The sequence below is a fragment of the Capricornis sumatraensis genome, chromosome 23, assembly GCF_032405125.1.
Source record: "Capricornis sumatraensis isolate serow.1 chromosome 23, serow.2, whole genome shotgun sequence".
NCBI lineage: Eukaryota > Metazoa > Chordata > Mammalia > Artiodactyla > Bovidae > Capricornis > Capricornis sumatraensis.
In genome coordinates, this window is record NC_091091.1 from 25,031,608 (window position 1) to 25,051,875 (window position 20,268).

At 37.4% G+C, this 20,268-nt stretch overlaps 1 protein-coding gene across 1 annotated transcript in view; it reads right to left on the reverse strand.

Annotated features, from left to right (window-relative positions):
* Window positions 1-3,841: 3,841 nt before the first annotated feature.
* The window catches only part of CFAP43 (cilia and flagella associated protein 43), a 100,373-nt gene continuing 83,946 nt past the window's right edge, over window positions 3,842-20,268 (reverse strand). The window contains exons 29-38 of the mRNA XM_068961695.1: window positions 17,891-17,998; window positions 16,672-16,758; window positions 15,666-15,754; window positions 13,617-13,830; window positions 12,371-12,483; window positions 10,939-11,098; window positions 7,883-8,047; window positions 6,031-6,111; window positions 4,201-4,354; window positions 3,842-4,008 (exon numbers count right to left, since the gene is read on the reverse strand). Coding sequence (XP_068817796.1) covers window positions 3,842-4,008; window positions 4,201-4,354; window positions 6,031-6,111; window positions 7,883-8,047; window positions 10,939-11,098; window positions 12,371-12,483; window positions 13,617-13,830; window positions 15,666-15,754; window positions 16,672-16,758; window positions 17,891-17,998 — 1,338 coding nt within the window. The remainder of the gene's footprint in view (window positions 4,009-4,200; window positions 4,355-6,030; window positions 6,112-7,882; window positions 8,048-10,938; window positions 11,099-12,370; window positions 12,484-13,616; window positions 13,831-15,665; window positions 15,755-16,671; window positions 16,759-17,890; window positions 17,999-20,268) is intronic.

A 20,268-nucleotide genomic window follows, 5' to 3' on the forward strand; every position in this document is an offset into this window, starting at 1 on the left:
TGGCTCAGCTGGTAAAGAATCTGCCTGCAATGCTGGAGACCTGGGTTCGATCCCTGGGTTGGGAAGATCCCCTGGAGAAGGGAATGGCTACCCACTCCAGTATTCTGGCCTAGAGAATTCCAGGGACTGTATAGTCCATGGGGTTGCAAAGAGTCAGGCACTACTGACTTTCACTTTCACTCCATTAACTGACTCAGCCGAAACCCACCTTCACTGGGGGTGGTACCTAATCTGTTATCCTGGCCATAGATAGACATATGACCCAACCTGGCCCAGTCCTTGAGAATCTGAAACTAAAGAAAAGAAAGCCCATCTCCTTTTGTGACCAGAGCAGTTGTATGTGAACTTGGAAGCAGAAAAGCTTGTGTGTTTTAAGTGTGCCCTTACAGGGAAAGGCAGAGAGAGAACTTTGTGAGTCAGTGGTTTCTTGGTTCAGTCTTCCTGAGGACTTTCTGGGATTTCTGTTCTTGGGTCGTTTTAAGGGCTAACACAGCTTTGCTTGGGTTTTTTTGTTTTAGTTTCCCCCTACCCCCAACCAAAAAAAAAATTCTTAAAAAAAAGTACTTCCCCTGCTACTTGGTAAATAGCTATTACCCTAAGCTCCCCCTGCCCTCTACTCCCAAGTGCTCCTTTTTTTCAGTCCAGTCCTTCCCCATGAGCCAACAAACTATTAATGTTGGCATATCAGGATTTTGCTCTTGTATGCATTCTGTTAGTGCCCATGTTACTTACCCTCCCCACCCCCCTCCCCAGTTCTTACCTTCTGTACATTGCCATTATCACTGGCTTCTGTGAATCCAAGAGGACTGGCCCAGTCCTCACATGAGCCTTCCCTGGCTCTAGTATTCCCAGATGGGCATCCCTGGGAAGCTATGTTGACTAGCCTCCCCTGCTTCTTACTGCTCAGTCTGAGGTTCTAAGTGGGGCTGGGGAAGTGGCTTCCCTGGTGGTGCTGGCATTTGACTGCAGCTGCCCCACTGCTGATTAGCACATCTGGAGTCACTCTCAGATGTCCACTTGGAAGAAGTACAGCATCAGTGAGACTCTGGTTTGGGAGAGCTGGGGAGGAGGTGGGGGTACAGTCAGGGGGATTTTTAAGGCCTTGGCTGAGGGCTCCAGCAGCTCAGTGGGCATTTCTACAAGCGGAGGGAGATCATGGAGTATGGATGGGGCTTATGGGAGAGGTTGGGGCCTAGGGATGCCCTTGAAGCAGTCCCCTTTTAAATAACTTGTTAATTTCACCTCCATTTAATAGGATATATATTTTTAAAGAACTAGTGAATAAGAACTATTTTTATCCATTAAGATGAAAACTAACACTTAGCATTTGCTTAGACCATATTTCTAAAAATATGTTAACTCACTTGAGTATTATAATTACCAAACACTCCAGTTTTAAAGATGAGGAAATTTTAAGATCAAGTGGTTATTTATCCCAAGGAACCCAGCAACAGAGCTCATACTCTTAAGTCCTATCCTCAAAACCCTGTTATGTTTGACTCAGTTAATTATATTACTACTTGATAAAATAGATAATATTTTAAAGGGCTATAAAAATATGAATATAACTGCTGTTAGTTCAGCAGAAGCTGAGAAGAATTAGAGAGCGTTGGGTTGCACGACCCATGTGCCTTTCCAAAGCACCTACCAACACCCTCAAACCAGAAGATGCCTCCTGTTGCAAGTGCTGCTATGCTACTAGAATTCATCCTGGGGGCAAGAGACTTTTGCTAATTTCCATTCTATCTATGCCTCAAAGATGAGGCATTTAAGCAAGGAGCATTGCAAGATCACTCAGGGTGGACATTAAGAAACAGAAACCACACAGGTTGTTTTAAGACCCAGCAATCCACAGAGCACTGTCCAGTGATATTTATGGCCTTAACTAGTAACAAATGGAGGCTCCAACAGTTAATTTAGGTGACATGGAAATGTTACTAATGGACACTACCATGCTTAATAAGCCAAACTGACTAGGACTCATTCTAGGTCTAAGAAGGGGAGTTGTCAAAATGATACTGACTCTTATTTTTCTTACTATTCCCACTAAACTGGTGATCACTGAACAGGTGATCAATTATGGTACTATCCTGGCAGTTTTTAAACAGAAGTTTTTAAAACTTCTAGAAAATTTTTTTTCTAAATATAATATTTTATAATTGCTCTCTTGGCTTTACCTACACCAGTGTACACTGTATATGGTATTGCAGATTAAACTTAACAATTAATTCACGAATTGCAGAACAATGAGACATTGATACCATTTGGAGATTGTGGTCAATGATCCTGCTGATTATCACCTTGGAATGCAGTCAGTCCATAGGCTATGGAAAGGCAAAGCAGTTTTCTGAACAGTTAATCTCATTACTTAACATCATCTACATGAATAAAGTGATAAACTATTTCATGGAAGTATAAGAATTCTTATCACCAAATTCCTTCGCTTGTGGCTGTGTTTCTCCACACCAAACAATTCTCAAACACCATGTGGATGTCCTATAATACAATTCAACTCAGTTCTGACATCTATCTGGAAATAGCATCAAATTCCACAAGTTAAGGTCTTAGTCCCATAAGACTGCCCTCCACTTTAGATGTCAACTGAAAGCCTACATTGTCAACTCTGCTTCTGACCCACTGGCAATAAATAGGTTCCCGAGACTCTCCTTTCTTGGGTTCAATTAATCTGCTAGAATGGCTCACAAAACTCAGAGAAACATTTACCAAATTACTGTATAAAAGGATCTGACTCAGGAACCTCCAGATGGAAGAAATGCATAAGGCAAGGTATGGGAAAAGACTCAGAGCTTACTTGCTCTCAGCACTCTCTCCAAACCCTGCCCTTGTGGGGTTTTATGGAGACCTCATTACATAGGCATGATTGATTAAATCACTGGTCATTGGTGATCAGTTCAACTTCCAGTTCCTTTACCTTCCCTGGAGGTGGGGGTGAGTGTGGGAGTGTGGGAAGGGTGGGTAGGTGGATTGGAGGTTGGGACACAGCGTTGGTTCGGGCGACCAGCCCCTATCCTTACGTGTAGTCCAAAAGTCACCTCATTAACAAGATACCTGTACCTCTCTCATCACTTAGGAAATTCCAAGTGTTTTAGGACCTCTGTGCCAGAAATGGGGTCGAAGACCAAATATATATTTCTTCTTATAAATCACAATATCACAAAATGAGAAGACGTGTTTTTTCTGTTTACTAAACTCTGTTGAGTGGGACACAAAGTTAAGTTCTGTTGTAATAAATATAAGATAAAGATGATTATGTCATGTTTATGTAGAATGCTTACGTAGAAAATATCTTGTAATTTACAAACGATTTAGGGCTTTTAAAAAGTAAGCCACTTTGTTCACATTGACAGCAGAGGGAATAATCTTTAACATTCTATGAATTTTTTTCCAATCATAGAGAAGTGCTTACTGAAGAAAATGGGAAATACAGAAAAATATAAAAGAAAAAAATCATAAGCATAATGTTTCTGGTAATTTTATAAAATTAGAAATGGCAGTAGTGGCTAAGAATAATTTTTTGTCTTTAAGACTGTCTATACTACTGTGAAAATATTTTTGATTAAGACAATAAAATAGATCTTGAATATATTCTAAGATAAAATCTTGTTCATTCTTGAATAAAAATAATTCATGTTATTTTAGACATTTATTCATGCAGGACAAACATTTTTATAATGATTAAGACTAAAATCAAAATTTGCTATCAAAAATATGACACTAAGAGAAGATTCTACTTAAATATTCTGATATAAGAGAAATAATTTTAACCAAATGAAATTATTTTTAAAATGATTGATTTGGTCTTACGTTTTCCACAGTATTTTTACATTTGAACAAGAGCAGGAAATGTTTTCATTCGTAATCTTTCAACTTCAGCCTGTAGTATTGAAATCTGCTCAGCTTGTTGTTTTGAAATTTTTGTTAACTTTTGTTGTCGCATCATGTTTTCATATCGTTCTTTGGCAATCTTTTCACAAGTCAGTTTAGACCCTATCCCCAAAATGAAGAAGATGGAATTAGTTGAATTATTATCTACATTTTAAAATACAGAAACAGCACTCTGAAATAGTTAGTTAAACATATGGAACAAATACTGGTAGCTTTATAACCGCTGTACAGATTTTAGGAATTCTGATTACTTTAAAACAAACTGACAGTTAATTAAAGAAAAAAAAATCTTACCCATTGCATTACAGATGTCTTTTCTCTCTGAGACAGCCACCAGCTCTTCTCTTAAGTTGCAACCTAGGGTATAATTTGCTATATCTTTTTGATTGCTGTACCTTCTCAGTTTTTTAAGCAGCTTTTTGCAGTTCTCCACATTCTTTTTGTGTGTCTGAAATTTTTGTTCCCAGGACATCCCACAAAAATAATTTTGAAAGAAAATATTTTATAAAGATATTCTTAAATTTTAAATACATTCTCATCATTAAGATATCTTACCACCATACCCCTAGTGCTTAGCATAATGGCCACACACAGTAGGTACTTAAATTATTTGTTGAAAGATAGAATGGTCTGTTAATATACATTTTAGAAGAAACTTTATATATTCTTAGAAATGAGAGATTTTAAGAACACAGCCTGGAGAGTACTTTGTTTCTATCTTATATATGTTAAACACTCAAAACTGAGTGCTCAGGCAGTTAGGGTAAAACAAAGCCTTTACAATGCCAAGGAAAGACTATCAACACTTCTACTACATAAAATCATAACCGAATGTGAAACAGGAAATTCACCTACACTCCAATAGCCCCAAAGGATGTTGAAGTGCTTCACAACCTAAATGTCCCTTAACAGATGAATGGATGAAGATGTGGTACATATATATAATGGAATATTGCTCAGTCATTAAAAAGAATGAAATAATGACATTTGCAGCAATATGAACAGATCTGGAGATTATCATACTAAGTAAGTCAGACAAAGACATATCATATGATCTTGTTTACACCTGGAATCTAAAGAAAATGATACAAATGAACTTATTTACAAAACAGAAACATACAGATTTAGAGGACAAACTTATGGTTACAGAGCTGGGGAATGATGGGAAAAAACAGAATGGAAGGTTGGGATTGAGATATACACACTCCTGTATTTAAAAATAGATAACCAACAAGTGAAGTCGCTCAGTTGTGTCCAACTCTTTGTGACCCCATGGATTGTAGCCTGCCAGGCTCCTCCGCCCATGGAATTTTCCAGGCTAGAATAATGGAGTGGGCTGCCATTTCCTTCTCCAGGGGATCTTCCCAACCCAGGGATCGAACCCAGGTCTTCTGCATTGCAGGCAGACTCTTTACTATCTGAGCCACCAGGGAAACCAAGAGGATAACCAACAAGGACCTACTGTATAGCACAAGAAACTTCACTTAGTATTCTGTAATAACCTAAATGGGAAAAGAACTTGAAAAAGAATGGATACACATATATGTATAACTGAATCACTTTGTTGTACACCTGAAACTAACACATTATTCATCAACAATACTCCAATATAAAATTAAAATATTTTTTAAAGTCCTTCTGGCTATCACAATGGTTATGGGTGCAAAGATGATATTTAGGGACCTCTAATTATATCCATCCTAAAGGAAATCACTCCTGAATGTTCACTGGAAGAACCGATGTTGAAGCTGAAACTCCAATACTTTGGCCACCTGATTCGATGAACTGACTCATTTGAAAAGACCCTAACGCTGGGAAGGTTTGAAGGCAGGAGAAGGGGACGACAGAGGAAGAGATGGTTGGATGGCATCACCGACTCAGCGGACATGAGTTTGAGTAAACTCTGGGAGTTGGTGATGGATAGTGAGGCCTGGCGTGCTGCAGTCCATGGGGTTGCAAAGAGTCGGACATGAATGAGCAACTGAACCGAATTACATCCTGAATATCATTATAAAAGACCAAGTTTTGGTAGGTTCTATTTGAATTCATGGTTTGAAAACTATTACTTTGTTCATATCATTCACAGATACTGGAAATATAATGATCAATATCTTTGATTCCTACCTTATCTAAAACAGCAATAGTCTGCTCCATTATTCCAATCTGAATGGCAATCAGAGTCTCATAGTTTGGTTCATTTAGGTACTTTGAGAGGAAAAAAGAAACCACAAAGTAAGTATATTTTTCTCTATTTCTTCCAAGAGATAATTTTATAAAGATTATCTTAGTTTTGGAAGTTCCTGTTTCTCATAAAAAATGTCTGTCCAAGTGAGGATTGATTTGACTTTGTGCCATAATATTTACTCATGTTTAGTTATTGATGCACTCACCTATATACTAATAACTACCAATGCCTACTTTATTTTCTCATTCATTCATTTATTCAACTCACCAGATATTTACTGTGTTTTATTTGACAGTGTCTCATGAGTTCCATATTAACAACATCCTACTAATAGTTAAAGATACTGAGGGAGATAACAAAGATAGATAACATGACCTAGACATCATGAAGAAGAGAATAAGTAATATGATTAGTTGCCAGAAGATACATAAGTGACATGCAAATTAAAAGGTGGTTTGAGATGGGCTATGATTTCTCTGAGCTTGGGAAATCAAAAGGCTTTATGGATTAGGTGGCATTTGAACCAGACCTTCAAAAGTAGATAGATTCGAGATGTGAAAAAAATTGAGGAAAAATATTCCAGGTAGAAGAACCAGTATTGCAAAGGCACAGAGAAAGAATCCTAGAAAAGAGAATCAGTTTGGTTTGAAAATATTGATGTGTAAAAGACTAATGGGGGAATGAATTTGAGAAAGATTGAAGGACACTCAGCACCACTTAAGAACTTGAAAATTCATTGGCCAGGTAAGAAGAGGAAGTTTAAAATGGAGCAGAGTAGGAATGTTATTAGAGCTGAAGGTGAATCTATAGATGAGATAGAGAAAAACCCAAAGTCAAGAGACTTGTTAGAAGATTGTTATAAAATACTAGAAACCATTGAAAGGGAAGAACTGAAGCAAGGTAAAGGCTAGGGGCACAAAGAATGAGGGAATAAATGGATACACTAGGCAAGGCTTGGAAGACAAGGGAAGGAGCGGAATCAGAGGACAACGACTTTAATCCCAACAATAAGCAAAATAAGAAGAGGTGCTGTTGGGAGATAACACAGAAATAATGCTGAGAAAGGTCAGGTTCAGAGAAGTGAGATTGGAATTGAATTGGAATCCAGAAAGCTTGGATGAGTCTTAGGAGTGATCATGGAAGTTAGAAAAAGAGAAATCATCAAAGGAGAGGACATGGAAAGAAACACAGAGCTGAGGACAGAATCTTAATCACTATCCTTAAGAGGTGGAAATAAAAGAGAAGTCAGGAAAAGAGGCAGAGTGGTTTGACATGTTGGAAGAAATACAGGAGAAAGGAGGGATGATTAAAACCAAAACAGCAGGCAATATTAAAAATGAAGATGGACCTCCCAGGAGAGGTCCAGTGGTTAAAACTCTGCTTCCACTGTGGGGGGCGGGGGAGTTTGTGGGGAAACGTACGTATGATCCCTGGTTGGGGAATTGAGATCTCACATGCTCCTGGCCAGAAAGAAAAGAAAAAAGAGAGAATGAAGATGGTCAATGGTCAAATACTACAGGGATGGTGATGACTGGGAAAGGGATCACTAGATTTGACAATTAGGAAATTCCTGGTGAATTGCAAGATAGAACTATACTACTGACTGGGTCACAAAGAACCAGAGGCAGCAAATGTAAACTAAAGAAGAAACAGAATCCATAGTCACATTATGAAATACTATGCACAGGATATGCTTGACATCACAGAGCATCTTATTAAATATTGGTTGAATGAGTGAATACATTAATGACTGAAATTAAAATTATATAGTGGGGCACAGGGAGAACTTACCTTTTGACGATCTTTTGAAAAAAACAGCATCTGAATATCCCAAGCCTTCTGATTTAGATCTTCCATTTCCATCTCCATCTTCTTATGTTCCCACTCAATCTGAAATATTCCTTTATGGACTTCTTTACTTTCCATCATGCTAGCAACCTTCTTTTGTCCTTGAGTCTTAAAAAAAGATCACACACACTACTGGCATTCATATAACATTCTGCATTCAGAATAGTTGAAGCCGAATGCTTTTCTTAGAAAACACTTGGAATGCAGAGATAATTCTATCTTCTTTTTAAAATGTAGCAGATATTAGAAATTACTTCATGGGCACAATCTGATCATGATATAAAGCAAGATAGATACCAAACAGAAAGGATTATAAGATAATTTGAATGGCATAGCCAGTTTACTTTTATGTCAATGATTAGGCAGGAATTCCTTCTACCATCATCAATCTGTAAGTGTTTGTACCCCTATTCTCCCCTGCTTCTTGACACTAAAGATAAAGGATTGTAGTTTAACACACTAGGCACAATAGTATCTGGTTGGTAGCTAGTGAGAAAACAAGAAAACTGAATGGGTTAAATGTGATATTTAATAATTTGGATGTTCTATACTTCATTTCAAATGGACTACGTGAAGTTCAGTAATATTTTCATGAAACTGTTCCCCCAGATTGCTAACAGTGAAACTAGTAAGATTCTAAAATAAATTTGTATGTGAGTTTCACCAGTTAATATTTTATATTTTTCCTCTCTTCTCCTTAGAGAACTTAGCTTTTTCAATATCATGCCATTAGACTATGCCAACTGCTACTCTCTTTAAAAATTATTTTTATCTTTTGATCATTGCTTGGCCTCAATTCCTCGAATTTCTCACTTTCAATGATATTTTCTCTGTTTGCTCAGCCACCCAGCTCCCATGATCATACCCTTGATCTTGTCAACATCAGCTCCCAAATCTTAAGGTCAAACATTTCTCTGCAGCAGTATCTCTCAAATGGGCAAAACATTGCCCCACCGGCGGACATTCAACTACATTGGGAGGTATTTTGGCTGACAACCGGAAGGGGAAGCATTGCTAATAGTAGGTAGAGGCCAGGGGTGCTTCTAAACTCCACATAATACATAGCACATGAGCTCTCTCTAACAAATAACCATCCAGCTCAAAAGTCAGTAGTCCTGAGGTTGAGAAACACTTCTGTCAAACTACTACAGCTCCTCTCTGCTTTCCTTTCAGTCAACTTTTTCATAAGATTTATTAATAGTCCCAGTCTCAACTTCCTCACTTCATGTTATTTCTTCAGCCATCGCCATTTGAGCTCCTGAACCAACACTCCGAGTGTTGACAACCATGCTCTTGTCAAGTAATTGATATAGTGCATGGTTCCCTCTTCTGTGGAACTGTTTATTTCATGGTTTTTAAATATATAGAAGATCAATATGGAAATAAAGGATTTGAACAAGACCTAAGAGACATACACAGAATGCCTCACTCAGTACCAGCAGAATACACGCTATTCTGTATTCTCAAATACAGACCATATGTTTGGCCATAAAATGAATCCAAATACATTTTAAAAGATGAAAATCATACAAAGTGTCTGATATGACCACAAGGGAATGAAACTAGAAATCAATAACAGAAAGAAAACTGGAATATGTGGAGATTCAATCATATATTATTAAATAATCAATGGGGCCAAAGAAGAAATCATAAGCAGTATTAGAAAATACTTTGAAATGAATGTAAGTGAAAATAGAACATACCAGAACTTATATAAATCCTTCTCAAACACTTAAGAAAAAAATTGAAAAAAAGGGGATACATCCAAACATTTTATGAGAGCAATATTTCCCTGTTATCAAATCCAGAAAAAGACACCACAATAAGAGAAAATTATAGGTCAATATCCTTGATAAATATGGATGCAAGAATCCTGGACAAAATATATTATCAAGCCAAAGTCAAGAATACATTAAAAGGATCACACACACGCACACACACACACACACACACACACACACACCTAGACATATGTTCAGACTGCTGAAAATCAAAGATAAAGAGAAAATCTCAAAGGCAGACACACTACATTAAGAGGTGCAAAGATTAAAAAGATACAGTAGGCATCTTGTCAGAAGTTCTGTAAGCCGGAATAAGACGAACAACTTTAAAGTGAAAAGACTGAGAGACAGAGACAGAGTCTGTCAATCCAGGGAACCCAGCGAAATATCTTAATAATAGAGGTGAACCAAAGACAATTTCAGACAAAGGAAAACAGATTTCATTACCAGCAAACAATTCAGTTAAGTTAAAAGAAGTTCTTCAAGCAGAAGGTATATAATACAAAACAGAAACTTCAATCCACACAAGGAAGGATCTCTTGAAATTGTGAAATTGAAGGGAAATAGAAAATCATTTCTTCTTTATTTTTAATCACTCTTAAAGACAACCGACTGCCTAAAGGAACAATAGTAATGCAATGTGGGTTACGAGCAAGTAATACGTGTAGCAACATTAGCACATAATTTCCAAATAGCCCCAAATTCCCAAATATTTGGAAATTAAACAACATACTTCTAAATAACCCATAGTAACTTCTGATAGGAAGTTACATGGGGAATTAGATAATATTTTAAATGGAAAGAAAATAAAAATACGAACTATCAAAATTTGTAGAGTGTAGCTAAAACAGTGCTTAGAAGGAAAATTTTAACATTAGATGTTTATATTAAAAAACAAGCAAGATCTGAAATTAATTATCTAAGCTTATCAAACTTATCATTAGGTGAGGAAATTGACTCTAATGAAATGATGGTATATTAGAATGAACATTTAACTCTATGGTCTTGAACTTCTTTTTACCTTAAAATTATCTGGCAAGCTTTTAAAAAATATATCCATGTCTAGAGGTGGGGCCTGGACACATGTGTAAACTTCTTCAGGGTAGGAAACACCTACCCCAACTGAATGAAAATGATTTCCCATAGAAATGGGGGAACATGAAAAATATTTGGCGCAGCAGGTGACATGTTTTTTTCTTTTTAAAAAATGCTAATTACCCGAATCACAGAATTCAAGTCTTCAATTATTATCTTGTTGATGAGGATTGCATCAGAATAATCCAGCATTAACTGGAAATTCTCCAGTTCTACCTGTCCTTGTTTAAGGAGGATTTGGATCGTCAAATTCAACTGGAATTTCACTTTGTCTTCCTGTAATCTAAATTGAAAAAGACTTCAAAATAAGTAATTGTGACATATTTACATTTCAAAGTTCACCTATCATTTGATATATACAATCAATAAAATATGCATGATATAAAAATTGAATATAAAATTCAAAATTAATTTTCCTTAAGCTGAAGGGAAACACACTGGAGATTAATGTGGAAAATATTTTTCCAATGACAAGCTTTCCTAGAGATCTCTGTGATACTTCTTTTCTTGAGGATATGGAATTACACTTGGGCTGCTTACAGAATGGTATGCACAGAAACACATTCATAAAGTTTTACTTCATGATTAAGAAAAGATTAATATGCTTTTGAACATAAGTGGAAAAAAACAGAGACACTACCAAATAACAAATCTTTAGGTAGATTTGTTCTGACTTCATGTATTGATCTCTGATATTATATTAACAATGTTTAATCTTTATGCTACTTATCAAATCTATTTTTAGGTAATCCATATTCTTGCTTATTACCTAGATCTGAAAATGATGTTTAATGATGAATTTGGAGACATCAGAGAAGTATTTATCAATGTGGCTATAATATGGCCAAAAGTGAAGCAAGGACAGAAGACAGTATCTTAGTCACTCAGGAAAATGCAACAAGCTCCCCTGAAGAAAAATATTAGCTTATCAGGCATATAGATGGAAATTTCTTGGATATCTGCTTAAATTTCCACACTGTTTGCTTCTGTGGCTTGAGCCTAAAAGTACTTACTAGCAGAAACATATTCTTTATATTTTTATGTGGAAGGAGATTAAAATAAAAGCCTTTCCCCAAACTTACATGTTTGTTAAGTAAGTCACAGGGATATAAGGTATACCATAGGGAATATAAATATAGTCAATAATATTATCAGAATTTTGTATGATGACAAATGCTAACAAGGCTTATCATGGAGATCACTGAGTAATGTATAGCAATATCAGATCACTATTGGTGCATCTGAAACTAATATAAGTAAATTACACTTCAAATTCTGAAAAGGATTCTAAAAAGGAAAAACATTGAAAAGTAAAAAAAAAGAAAAACTTGATGGTTTGCAGTAAGAACAGGGAGCACGAAGGTAAATTTCATTCTGAAATAAGGTCTTACATAACAAAATGCACTTCTCAAAGAGAAGCTATAAAGCATGAATAGGTAAAGTCAGTGCCAGCTGTAAACAAGTGAGTCAGCACTCTTCCCCCATGATAACACAACTTAATTTAGCCCTAGCTTAGATTTTGAAAACATGAACGTGAATGAAAGGTTCAAATTACAGGATGAGCTCATGGAACACTTTTTCAATTTCATGTTGCACCTTCTCATCATCCTCAGTTCTTCTCCGGAGGAAAGCCACCATTTCTATTAAGCCAGCAGCTTTCTGCTTTACCTGAAGAAATCAAACCACAAACATCTCAGAACATACGGAGCTTTAGAAATAAAAGCAAACTAATTTTAAAGAACTTGAGAAATATACATCTTTTAAGTTTGTTACAAAACCTTAAGTCCAACTTCCTAACAAATTAGCAAAAATTTAAATCCCTGCCATTATGTAATACAAGAAACTTAAAACTTACATGGCACATCCCATGAATAATTAGAAAAGTATCCCCCAAAAGTGTCAAAATTGCTTCTCACTGAAAGACAATATGCATGCAGCTAGGATTTTTCTGATATCTTATCATCTTAGACAACATTTTACAGTCATAGATACTTCAACAAAAATATGACAGCCTCACACATGTGGCACCCAATTTAGGGAATCTGGGGGAGTGGAGGCAGGGTGTGGTCAAGAAGCAACAAGAGGAAGGAGTCTTTTCCCAATTAAACACACTCTCAAATTCCTACTGTGTTTTTACATTAACAAAACATTCTAGCAAAACTATAAAGTTTGTTCTGGTTGGTTCGGGTGAAATATAATTCTAGTCTATGCAAAAGGAGATGAACACTACTCAAGACCAGAGCAGACAGAAAAAGCTGTGTCTACAACAGTGTCATCCAAGAGAAATGTCATGTGAGCCACCCAATGCCAGCTGCATACATAATTTTAAATTTTGTAGGAGCCACATTACAAAAGTGAAATGAAACAGGTGAAATTACTGCTTTATTTAACACAATATATCCAAAACATTATCATTTCAACCTGTAAAGAATATAAAAAATATTGGGACATTTTCCATTCTTTTTTTCATACTAAGTCTTCTAACTCTGCCCATATTTTCCAGTAACAGCATGTCTCAATTAGAACTGCCCACATTTATTTCACACAAAAAAATAACCATGTCTGGCTAATGGCCGTCATTTTGGACAGTGGGTCTACAAGTAGGCCTGTACTTAGCCCTCAATCAGACTAAGGTTAATATTTTATTTCTTTATCACTATTATTAATATTACTAACTGCTAGCCTAGTGGGAAACCTAAATAATTAGATTTTATTAGAAGGACTGACCACCATAAACTATATATTTGACACTAGCATACTAAGTGAAATGAAATAAAATAGAATGATAAAATGTTATATACTTTCTGTTCATTTTCCACTTTTGCTCTTCTGGCCAAGCAGAAATGTTCCCAGACAGAGGTGTCCAAGCCTTCTGGCATATTATTAATACTGTCCAAGTCATCCATGGCTTTCATTAACTGGGCAAAGGCATCCTGATTCAATTTCCCAGATCCTGGTCGTTCTCCGAAAGGCACAAGACTGGTCGTTTCTGTGTGTATTTTGTGTTTGTGAATCCTGGTATTATCAATAAAAGCCCATCAATGTTTCATATTTTCACATACAAAACAATCACTGTTAAATAATATAACCTTTAGCAGAGGTGTGACACTGCATGGCACTTCCCTGTGGTTAGTGGGTGGATTACCCCAAAGAGAAAAGCACCTGCTGGGACCTTTCGACATCTCTGGGATCCTCAGACATGACCTTAAGTGGACTACAGATGTCCCCCAACTGCAATCAGCACTGGGAGCTTTAACTGCATGAGAAAATGTCTCCATTCTGGGCATTTTAAGCAGGCAAGCAAATGCCTGAGAGAAGTACGGGTATTCCCTGGTTCTGACCCACACACCCTCTGCTAATGTCCTTGCTGCAGGTGAGTAGCCTGGAATATGTTCAGCTAAATGTGCACCTGGAGAAGTGCCTCTTTTTTTAATCTACATTATGGATTGATTTTTTTGCCTGGGCTGCAGCTGGGAAGAGAAGGGTACTGAGATTTGTACCAGCACTCACTCTCAAGGTGCCTCACAATATGCTGTGAAGTTACTATGCTAAGTCGCTTCAGTCGTGTCCGACTCTGTGCGACCCCATAGACGGCAGCCCACCAGGCTCCCCAGTCCCTGGGATTGTCCAGGCAAGAACACTGGAGTGGGGTGCCACTTCCTTCTCCAGTGCAGGAAAGTGAGAAGTGAAAGTGAAGTCGCTCAGTCATGTCCAGCTCTTCGCGATCCCATGGACTGCAGCCTACCAGGCTCCTTTGTTCATGGGATTTTCCAGGCAAGAGTACTGCAGTGGGGTGCCATTGCCTTCTCCGTGAAGTTACTATAGTTATCGTCTTTTTCTAGAAGAAAGTGAGTCTCTGAGAGAAGTGACTGACCAAGGCCACAGGTCTGATAGGTGTGGAGTCAGTATTTAAAGCTAATGCTGCTGGACAATACAGCTTGTACTTTTTCCACTACTGCCTTTCGATAGGTCTCACTTCTTTCTTCATAGGCATATATAACTCACTCCTTTAAAAACAGGGAAACCAAGATACAAGATTTGTTCTAGGCTGAATTTCTCAGGTTGCATATAATCTGTCAAAAGTGAGAGAATCAGTTTGTATCTTAGACACAGATAAGCCTACACCTTGGTGACAAACTCCCTGATTCCTACATTATGTTTGATTAAAAATTATGGAAATCTATATAGGTAAAAATTTGGAAATCTGTGAAATTAATTGTTTGGTACTCTCAAGTATCAAAATCAGATGTTTTAGAACTATTTTGATAATGGTTATTGTCAGTCATTCATACTGGCATTTTTCAAACTTTGTCTTGATCACAATCACATGAGATGCTCTGAGGAAAGGGTCTGGAAAACACGCCCTACTCTATTTCTCACATGGGATGCAAAGGCTACAGAAAGTTCTGAAATGTTCTTCAGTAAAGAAAATTATGTATCTTTTTCAACCCTGTATTTCCTTACACTTATTTTGTCCTGGAAGCCTTTTATGTGTAATTCCAATTCACACCGCAAGGGATGCATATGTGTTAGAACACATCTTGGGAAAAACAGTTTATAAATCTGTCTGCCATCTATATCTTGTCAGGAGCTACTTTCATGTATAAAACAGAACCTATAATAGCACTATGATTACCTAGACGCTTAATTTTTAAATAATGAAGTCATCAGTCTTCATTGCCTACTGTTAAGATAAAATAATCTTTAAAAAACTGAGTTAAGATCAAAATACTTGGACATTTTCATGTAAATGATGTTATACTGAATATTGTGAAATAATTGGGAGAAAAAGCTGAAATCTAATAACAATTGTTTTTTCTCAGAAACATGATAGCAAAGGAGAAACAAACCTTGGTCGGCGTTTAAAAAGTTTGTAGAGTATATCCACCTGATGACTGGGAATTTCAGAAAATTCCTTTTTAAAGCTCCGATCCAGAACCTAAAGAAAAACATATCATTCCCAGGATTGCAACTTTGTTCAGAAGGCTTTTATCTGTGACAATACTCTCTAAAATATTAATTGTATCACTTTGATTTTTTAAAAATCCATGAATACTTGGTTTATAACATAGACTTGTTAAAGGGTGACCACTCACTGTGCAAGGATTTCACAAAGATTTACCTTAAAGAAGAAGCACCTCAGTAAACTAAAAATATTATTTCATATAAGAGGTCTTAGAAATCACTTAGAACTGAAGTGAAGGGAAAGTGAAGTGTTCGTCACTCAGTAGTGTCCGACTCTTTGCAGCCGTATAGACTGTAGCCTTCCAGCCTCCTCTGTCCATGGGATTCTAAAGGCAAGAAACTGGTGTGTGTTGCCATTCCCTTCTCTAGGAAATCATCCCGACCCAGGGTTTGAACCCAGGTCTCCTGCATTGCAGGCAGATTTTTTACTGTCTGAGCCACTAGGGTTTTATTTAGAACTGAAGTTTCACAAAATAATATTTATAAAACAGACAAGGTACCTCTATTTTGTTACATTCCATTCTATTCTTCTGTTTGCTTTTCTATCCTAGTCTTTTCCATTTATAAATCTGCTGGTCATAGCCTACTTAATTGATTTCATAACCAGCTAAGGGAGATTGCAACCTGAAGTTTGAAAGGCTCTAAAGTCTAGATGAGCTCTCTCCTTTTTTGTGCGAGAGAAAGCTTAAACCAGAGAACTTTACAAAAATTTATTTTACACAGTGATTTTTAGAAATACACAATGGCATAGAATGGAGTTTACCCATAACTGAGAATTACAGTAGGAGAAAATTCTATGAGAAGATTAGATTGTATTCCTTTTAATCTTCCCCAAATCCAGGCAGCAGCAATGCTATCACACTGGGAAGTGACTGAGGCAACAGCTCTCACTTTGTCTTCCGCCAGTAAGTTGTCATAGTGTTCCTTGTACATATCCAGGTCTTCTCTAGACTTCCGGATGGCCTCTGTGGTCTGGTTCTAGAATAACATCAGGAATAGAAGGTCAGAACAGGATAAATACAAATACTGAGCATACTAAAAAGAACAAGGAATTCCCTAGTACAAGATTAATGTAAATTGAAGTATCAATTACAGATAACATTCATAGAAGAAAGTAAACCGACTGGAGGCTTTGAAAGGACAAACATCCCAATCACCTGTTTCAAAGTGTAGCCAGCTCTGTACATGAGTGTGTAAGTGACCAGGGAGCATACTACACCCTTGGCAGAGCAGTATGGGTGGTGAAATTGTACAGGCTTGGGAGTCATGTGGGCCTGGGTTCTGAGAGACTGGATATATATTAGTAAATGGAGGATGGCCAGGCCACATATAAAAATAGAACTGACTCACAGTCTGCAACCAGCCAGGAATTGAAACCACAACCTCTGCAGTGATTGGCCCCTAAACTGTCAGAACTTGGTCAATAACTTTCAGCTTTCCTAATTTTTGCCACCATTTTCAACTGAGGACCAATCAGGGAACCCCAAATCTGCTTCCCAAACCAAACACATAGGTAGCCCAGCTTCTAAGTAACTTGCCCCAGGCTTCCCCATGCCAACAACTCCTAATCAGGATACAGCTGAAGCCCTTTCTTATTTTCATTAAATGGCTTTCTCATCCCCCTGCTAGCTTTTGAGTGTCTGGCAAACACAAATGAATGTCATATGATACTTTAAATCATTCATTCATAAATGTCACTTATTAATACTATTAATAAAACCTGACATCTTTTGAAAATTATGTGACAAGCATTTTGTATTCATTGTCTCTTTCATGAAACATATCTATTAGCATTTTAAAAAATATTACAGCTTTTCATTCTATAAGCTAACCCATTACTTACATATTTAGTGAAACAGAGTGCCAAATGGTCCAGGGAGAACAATACACCCTAGAGAAGAGCTTGAAAATAGCTCTAATGGTTATGTCTTGTCCAAGGTCCCATAGCCAGTCAGTGGTTAAAAGTCCCAGACAGGGAGCCAAGGAACACACACACATTTGAGAAGGAATGTAGAAAGAAAGAAGGGGCCAGGCAGGAGTGTGGACTCTTGTCAAGTGGGAGCAGTTGGTCAGAAACTGCTGATACTCAGATATCAGACACTGTATTTACCCTCTCCTCCTGCTTCCTTGCAAGGTAGTTGTTCAGGAATGTTTCTCTGGAGCTTATTTCTTCATCCAACAGCAAAGAGAAAATAAGGTTGTTTATTTTCAATTCCTCCTGTAGAAATATTTTAAAAGGGGAAAAACGATCAATGTGCCCACCTGGGAAAGGATTTTCTATTGAGGGTCACAGTCTTGGCACTCACCAAGCAAGTTTATGACACACAAGAAAGAGAAAGTCTTTTCAAGAAAAAGGGAATATAAACTTGCAATAACGACTCAGTTGTTTTTACCTTTTTTCAACTTTCATTGCAAGATACAACATATACATAGGAAAACACATAAAACAAATGTATAGTTTAATGAGTTATTATTAAGGCAAAACACTGTTGTAATCACCACTCAGTTCAAGAACTGGAACTTAACCAGAGCCCTTCCATGTGTCCCCATCCTAATCTCAACTCCAATAATAACCACTGTCTGGACTTTTACAGTAATCACTTCCTTGTGTTTCTTTACAGTATCATTACCCAAATACACATCTTCTGGGCACTACTGTATAACTTGTCTGTTGAAAAAACTGTCACATTTTGAAAGCCTATTATTATCCACAGGTTCTCTTTCAGCCCTTTCTTTCCCTCACATTTATTTGTAGTTATCTGTAGTTTCACCTAGTCTGATTTTTGCTCATTGCTTACTTATGGTGAGTTCAACAGAATCCCTTACCCCATGTGTTTCTTGAAAATTTGCAGCTGGGTCAGGGGACAGATCAGACCTATGTCTGATCCTTTTAAGAGACCATAGGGGACATGGTGTTTTTTGATCAGGAAACAGGTAGTGTCAAATTGTCTTTCTTTCTGAGACGTTAGCAGCTATAGATCTCAGGGCTTAGGTTCATTAATCCTCTGAGAGCTGCAAAACGGTGATACGATATTTCTATCATTCCTTCTTCACTTATTAATTGAAATCCTTTCATAAAGGCATGCTTCTCCCTATCTGCTATATGGTTACCTGGTGGTGTAGTTCATACAGAAAAGCAGAGTAAATTCTTGACACTTTATTAGTTTTTAGATAATAAACTGGTTTTTATCCTTTGAAGACATTTTTATTTTTAAAACATCACAAATTCATTAACCTAATAAATTTGATTGGCTTCAATTAATTGCAATTGTTATCATTGTTGAATCTTAAATTGTCCCATTTAGGGGATCTTTTAAAGTGGACTCCTTTTGATAGTAGTCTTTAATAATTTCCTCATTGTCTTGTATGAAAATCTTCCCTGGTGGCTCAGATGGTAAAGCAACTGCCTACAATGTGAGAGATGCGGGTTCAATCCCTGGGTCTGGAAGATCTCCTGGAGAAGGAAATGGCAACCCACGCCAGTATTCTTGCCTGGAAAAACCCATGGACGGAGGAGCCTGATAGGCTATAGTCCATGGGGTCACAAAGGGTTGGACATGACTGAGTGACTTCACTTGTATGAAAGGATGCTTTAAGTATGTCTTTAAAAAAATAACAGCTTTATTAAGATGTCTTTCACAATCCATACAATTTAGTTCTTTAAAGTCTGTAGTTCAATGGTTTTTTAAAGTTATATTCTCAGTTGTGCAACAACACCACAATTTTAGAATATTTCAGCACTGTTAGCAGTCATTTCCCATTTCTCCCCACACCTTCCAGAGGTCTTCCTGCCTCCACCCCAAGGCAACCACTAATTAACTTTGTCTCTATGGATTTGCCTCTTCTGGACATTTCCTACAAATAGAATCACTCAACATGTGGCCCAGAGTGTCTGGCTTCTTTCACTTAGCATGCTTTCCAGGTTCATCCATGTTGTAGAATGTACTAGTACTTTTTATTGTTGAATAATATGCCATTACATGAATAAACAACATTTTATTTATTCATTCATAGTTGGACATTTGGGTTATTCCACTTTGGGGCCATTATGATTAACGCACTCTTATGACTAATGCTGGAGCACTCATTCTCAATTTCCCTCACCAACTACTCTATGCACACATTCCCTCCCTCCTGGGCCTGTGACCATGTTCTCTTTGTGGCCACAACTCCCGAGGAACAGCCCCTCTCCCATGGCTACAGGTCTTACTGGGTCCTGGGAATAGTGCCCTTCCCTCGCCTCTTTAGCTCTAGCCATGATACTGGCTTCACGTTACCTCTAGTCTCTGGGAGTTTTGCCACTCTTTGCTGTCTCCCTTAACCCTGCCCATACCTCAGTTAGGAGTCCCTGCATCCCCCGCTCTTATATGTAACCTTTTCAGGGTATTTTTCCTGTTGAGACCCTGACAATACAGACACCATCCAGGAGCTTCCTTAACTCCTCTCATCTTTCTTGGTCGATACCCTTTGCTTTGGTGAGATTCATCT